Consider the following 6,575-nt stretch of genomic DNA (forward strand, 5'->3'; position numbering starts at 1 on the left):
TAGTATGGATGGGTGATAGCTCAGTCCATATAGTGCTTGCCTTACAAGTATCTGAGTTTGCTCATCAGAGTTTGTATAAAAATTAGATAGATGGTGCATGTTTGTAATTATAGTGCTGGGAGTGAGAGACAAAGGACTCACTGATCAACCAGCTTAGCCTTCTTGCCAAGTTCTAGGCCAATGAGAGACACTGTTTAAAGTTCAAGGTAGATAATGTTCTGAGAAATGGCAGTTGAGATTTTTCTCTGGCCTCGAGATATATGTACACAGATATGCACACACACCTATATGCATATGTGCTTTTGCATACATAAACACAACACACACCCCCCTCACCAAATGAGGCTAAGAGGCATTATGTATGTTCCCCAAATAGTTGATTACTAATTTCTGTACTAATATTGAACTTTGTTCAAAATGAAGAATGTGTTCTCTCCATCAGTTTCTTCATGGCCTCTTTTATCTCCTTGTTCCTCAGACTGTAGATCAAGGGATTCAACATGGGGATCACCACTGTGTAGAACACAGACACCACTTTAATTTGGTTGGGTGAATGGCCTGACTCTGGTATGACATAAACAAATGTAACTGTCCCATAAAACAAGGTGACTGCAGTGAGGTGAGAGGTGCAGGTGGAGAAGGCCTTGCGCCTGCCCTCAGTAGAGCGCATCCTGAGGATGGAGTGAAGAATATAGAGGTATGAAACAATGATGGTGAACAGGGTGATGACAATGATGGAGCCTGCTGAGATGGCAGGAGACATTTCAGCAATGTAAACATGGGTACAAGAAAGCTCCACCAGTGGTGGGAGGTCACAGAAGAAATGGTTGACTTTATTTGAACCACAAAAAGTCAGGCTCATTAAGCAGCTAGTAAATGATGAAGAATTCACACAGCCACCCACATAGGAAATAACCAGTAAGATGAAGCAGACCCTGGGGGACATGAGAGTGGAGTAGAGCAGGGGTGAACAGATGGCCACATAGTGATCATAGGCCATGGCAGCCAGCAGGAAGCACTCAGCAGTCCCAAAGACCACATCAGAGCCAAGCTGTACTATGCAGCCAGCCACAGGGATGGTAGTTCTCTCTCTCAGGAAACTCACAATCATGACAGGTGTGACCGAGCTGGAGTACCCAATGTCCACAAAGGCCAAGTGGCTGAGGAAGAGATACATGGGGGTGTGAAGCTGAGGGCTTCTTCTGATCAACATGATTATGCTGACATTGCCTAATACAGTGGTGAGGTAGACTCCAAGGAACAATACAAAGAAGATAGAACAAAGGGTGGGGTCCTCAGTTAGCCCCAAAATAATGAACTCTGTTACCATTGTGTGATTTCCAACTGCCATCATTTTGAGATGTTTCTTATTGAAAAAACCAGTGGTTATCAGAATACATTAAATGACCTTATGATTTATATACTCTACTCCAATTTAGTCTATTAAAAATAAATGTAGATCCTGCTTTGGTCTCATGTTTATTTTCCCAGAGGTATTCTAAATCCAAGTTACATCATGCACAGTTTCAGAACCCTAATCACCATTTATCTTAAGGACACAGAAACAGACTGGGCAGTGACTCAGATGGGAATATAGGACTCACTTACATATCTGACATTTGATCAAGGAAGGAGTCTGATTGAAGGTCCAGAACACTGATGTTCTGAGATCCTAAATAGTTGTATGACTACATGGAACCCTGATGTTCTGAGACTGCAAATGGTTGAAATGATAGATTCATGCTAGTGCTTTTATTATCTAATTCAACTCTATTTCTCAGCCCACCCTTCCCAGTCTTCCTGTAGTTATGTGTCACTGTAGACATACTAATCTGTTGTGAAAGTGACTGTGTGTGCATTTTAAAAATTAAATTAGAGTACTAATGGACAACTGTGTCTTCCTTTCCACTGTGACAAATTTCACATGTTACATCTACAATATAGTGGCACCTCTTACCAGTCTGTGCTTCAAATTTGGGAACAGGATCCATCCAGTGGAAGTGAGACAGAGCTGCTCTGTGTTAGGTAACACCGAGCACCCAAGTTCAATTTATTTTGGCAGCTAACACTACCTGGTTAATATAATTACAGATTATTATAAATGAAAGTTTTACATAGAGATTAATCCCAGAAAAACATTACAAAAAATTCTAAGGCTAACTAACATAAACACCCTTCCCGGATAGTGAGATCAACAATAACTTATCCACCCTCATGGAGCCCTCATCTAGTACCTGTTGGAAACAGAAGCAAACACCCATACCTAAACACTGAGTTGAACTAGAATCCAGATGCAGAGGGAGAGGACAAGACCAGGTTGCAGAAACACATATAGACAGCTGACCTGAACAAGGAGGAGCTAACAGGCCACCAGACTGATAGCTGGGAATCCAGGTGGGACTGACTCAGATCCCCTGAATATGGGTCTCACCTAGAAGGCCTGAGCAGTCTAAGGGACCTCAGACAGTAGAACCAGGATGTATTCCTGGTGCACAAAAGGACCTTGAGGACACATCCCCCATGGAGGGATACTCCCTTTACTTAGAGATAGGAGAGATGTCCTAGTCCCTACTTCAAATGACTTGACAGATTTACATGACCCCACCAGGATGGCATTTCACTACATGTGGAATTGGGGTTGGGGGATTGGGAGGGGAGGGTGGTCAGGGTGCACATGAGTGGGCAGAGAAGGTAAGAGGGCGGGAGGGAGAGGGAACTGGGATCAACATGTAAAATAAAAAAAAGTATTTATTTTTCACAAAGGCTGTGGTGATAACCTCGTATTGATACTGAAAATTAGGTAAGAGATACATGCATAGAGAGTGTCTCACCTGTAATCGCTCAATCTAGTTTTTATTTTTCTATGCATGTGCATATGAAGGCATGTCATATCTTAAACATATATTATAAAATAAGTTAAAATAAATGCATAATGTCACAAAAAATTCTATTTGAGTTCATTATTTGTACTGTAACAATTGTGCAGAAAATGCAAAAGAATGGATTTCATAATGTAACATTATGTATTCTTATGAACAATGGTAGCAAAATATGGGATGCTTACGTTAGCCACATGGGGGCATCAGATAGTTTCATTTGAAAGAGATATCAAGCAGTTAGTTAATTTAATAAAAAAAAAAAAGAATGAATAGTTCAATCAGGAGAATCAAAGGACCAATAAAATGAACACACACTATTATTAAGGAAAATTGATAAGAGGAAATATCCTATTTTATTTTCTGTGAATTCTGGGATTGCAAATTTATCTAATAAAATATAAATATATTAAATGTCTATAACCATGAGATAACTGTAAATTAAATCTCTAAGTTGATATCAGTGCAATCTCTCCTTTGGATTTTAAATTAGCACAATTATTTTTGAAAAACAGTATAAAAATTCCTTTTACATTAAAGGTAGATTTCCATATGATGCAGTAACTATACTTCTGTGTATGTATCCATAGAAATAGCTATGTTGGAGCAGAGTATGTCATTTTATATATGTGTTTCTGTTTTCTCTTAACAGTACACACTGTAGCCAAGATATGAAAGTATTAGAGTATCCATCCATTAATGAATGAATACACTTCGGAATCTGACTTCCTACCACTTGTAATCAAGCACTGCTTAATGTGTTAGCGAAAAGTACAAACAGTAAAATGGCTCCTAATGACTTATTGCTGTACCCAGATCAGCACGTCACTCACCCTCATCAGAGAAGGTCTTTTTGCAGTAGATGACAATTAGCATAGAAATTCCCTACTGGACAATTTACAGAAAATAAGAGACTTCACAGTTCCCAGCTCTAAATGGGACATCTATATCTTCACACTTCTTCCCAAAAGACTCAGGGATCTATGCAGAAGAGGGCACAGAAAAATTACAAGAGCAAGAGGCTCTTGTAATGATTTCAAGGAAGCAGTGTTTTTCAGACACAAGTGAACAGCACTCGCAAGACATTTAAGAGATTAAGCCAGACAAAAACCCTACCATGGGTGATGGAAGTTGGGCGAGAAGTTCCACCATTAGCTGAGCAACTATTGCCATTTAATTAATTCTGGGAGAGGGGAAGTCAGTTTCCTCCAATGGAGTGACACCTAGATCACACTCCAAGACAGGCATCACACTCAGGAGCAGATGGCTAACAAAACCTGGAGTGAATAGCTTTAAGGAAAAGAAAGAGAGAAGAATCAGAGACAGAGAAACAGACACACAGAGGCAGGGGTGGGGGAGATAGAGACAGAAACAGAAAGACACACACATTCACACACATACACACTCACACAAATGGAGAGACAGAAAGATAGAGAGGCAGTCATAACACACAGACAAAGAGAGGGAGAGAGAAGAAAACAGAGGGAGAGAGAGAGAGACAGAAAGGCACCCACACAACAAATAGAGAGAGGAGACAGACAGACACAGATAATTTGTTGAGTTGGGAGGTGGGTGGATCTGGGAAAATTTGGAGGGAAATGAATATGATAAAAACCATTGTATAAAATTCTCAAAGAATAAATTAAATATTATTTAATAGAAGAAGTAGAGGTGAGGTCTTGCCTAAAACTGACTAGTTCAGAAGAAGCCATGAGGCCTCCACTTGGGGCCTTTATGTATCAATATAAAAGGAAAATTGAATGTTACCTACCAGTCAAATATTACAAGAACAGCCTCCAGGAATCACCTTCCTACAGCAGGGGTTTCTTTATGTAGGACCTCAGACCATTTGTGATATAATAGCCTAAGTACCTTAGCACTAGACACACTCATCTTTATTAACATACTATTGAAAATCCAGTGGGAGAAAAAAATCCAATGAGACAAGAAAATTGGGTGTGTCTGGATTTTCATATACACTGTGCTGGTTGAGATAATTATCTAAAATTCCAAGGGCTTCATTCTATTCATTGTTAATAAACAGTATTACAACTGCAGATATAATTGGTTTTATAATTTGATTGGACAATTGTAGTCAGCACAGGCTGGGCTATCTGTGATGTCTCTGAGAAGCAGGTGCTTGGAACTGCTGAATTCAGCATCATTGTTTGGTTTGTTCAGATGCTACAGGTAGAAATGTTATATTTGTTTCTCTGTGAAGGGTTATAGATTTAAATTCAGTATTTGTTTTCTGAGGTTTGTTTTCATTCTAAACACTGGACTCTTAAGTTATTAAAGACACTTCCTTCCAAAGCCAACATTATGTCTAAGCTAATGCTCCCTTTTTATAAGAATCAAAAGTCCCTTCCCTGTTCCAAAATTCCATATGATGTTCAATATGTGATATTATTTTTGCATTATTCTGGAAAATTTTAATTGCAAATGTTTTTGAGATAATACTTTAAAAATGTTAATTTCATTCATGCTTTAAAATGATTCATATAGACTTTTTTATTTAATATTTTTTCTAATTTATTGATCCCAGTTACCTCTCCCTCCCATACTCCCATGCTCCCTACAGACACCCTGATCCCATCCCCCATCCACTCTCCAGGGAGGGTGAGGCCTTCCAGGAGGGATCATCAAAGTCTGTCAAATCATTTGGAGTGAGACCTAGGCCCTCCCCCATGTCTCTAGGATAAGGGAGTACCTCTCCATGGAATGGGCTCCTGAAGTCCGTTCCTGCACTAGAGATACATCCTGGTGATTTCCCAGGCCTCCTAACTGAGATCCACGTTCAGGGGGTCTGGATCAGTCTTATGCTGGTTTTCCAGCTATCAGTCTGTGGTCCATGAGCTCTTCCTTGTTCAGGTCTGCTGTTTCTGTGGGTTTCTTCAGCCAGTTCTTGACCCCTTTGGTCATCACTTTTCCCTCTCTGAAACTGGATTCCAGGAGTTCAGCTCTGTGTTTAGCTGTGGGGAGCTGCTTCTGCTTCCATCAGCTACTGGATGAGAGCTCTAGAATGGCATATAAGATAGTTATCAATCTCATTATCAGGGAATGACATTTAAGGTAGCTTCTCCACTATTGCATAGTTTCTTAGTTGGGGTCATCCTTGTAGAACTGTGGACATTTCCCTAGTGTGAGATGTCTCTTTATACCTATAATGGCTCCCTCTATTACAGTATTTCTTTTCTTGTTCTTTTCTATTTTTTGGCCCTGACTCAATTTTCCTGCTTCCTCATGTTCTCCCTTTTGTTTCTCCTAACATCTCATCCTGTTCCGCCTGCTCCCAATTTGCTCAGGAGATCTTGTCCCATTCTCTTTCTGTGAGGGACAATGTATGTCTCTCTTGGGGTCTTCCTTGTTGCCTGCTTCTCTGGCAGTGTGGATTACAGGCTGGTAATCCTTTGCTCTATGTCTAAATTCCATATATGAGTGAGTACATACCATGTTCCTCTTTTTGTGACTGGGTGACACCACTCAGCATGGTTTCTTCTAGTTCCATCCACTTGCCTATAAATTTCAAGATTCCATTGTTTTTTTTTCTCCATTGCGTAAGTGTACCATATTTTCTCCATTTATTCTTCAGTTGAGGGGCATCTAGATTACTTCCACATTTGGCTATTACAGATAATGCTGCTATGAACATAGTTGAACAGATGTCTTTGTTGCATGAATGTGGATCATTTGGGTATA

General features: G+C 39.9%; 1 protein-coding gene across 1 annotated transcript; it reads right to left on the bottom strand.

The window, feature by feature from the left end:
- Nucleotides 1-412: 412 nt before the first annotated feature.
- On the bottom strand, nucleotides 413-1,354 carry LOC127228156 (olfactory receptor 481-like). The gene has a single exon (XM_051192631.1). It carries the CDS (start codon nucleotides 1,352-1,354, stop codon nucleotides 413-415), a length of 942 nt encoding a protein of 313 aa, XP_051048588.1.
- Nucleotides 1,355-6,575: the final 5,221 nt, after the last annotated feature.

This window comes from Phodopus roborovskii, unplaced genomic scaffold, assembly GCF_943737965.1.
Source record: "Phodopus roborovskii unplaced genomic scaffold, PHOROB, whole genome shotgun sequence".
Taxonomy (NCBI): domain Eukaryota; kingdom Metazoa; phylum Chordata; class Mammalia; order Rodentia; family Cricetidae; genus Phodopus; species Phodopus roborovskii.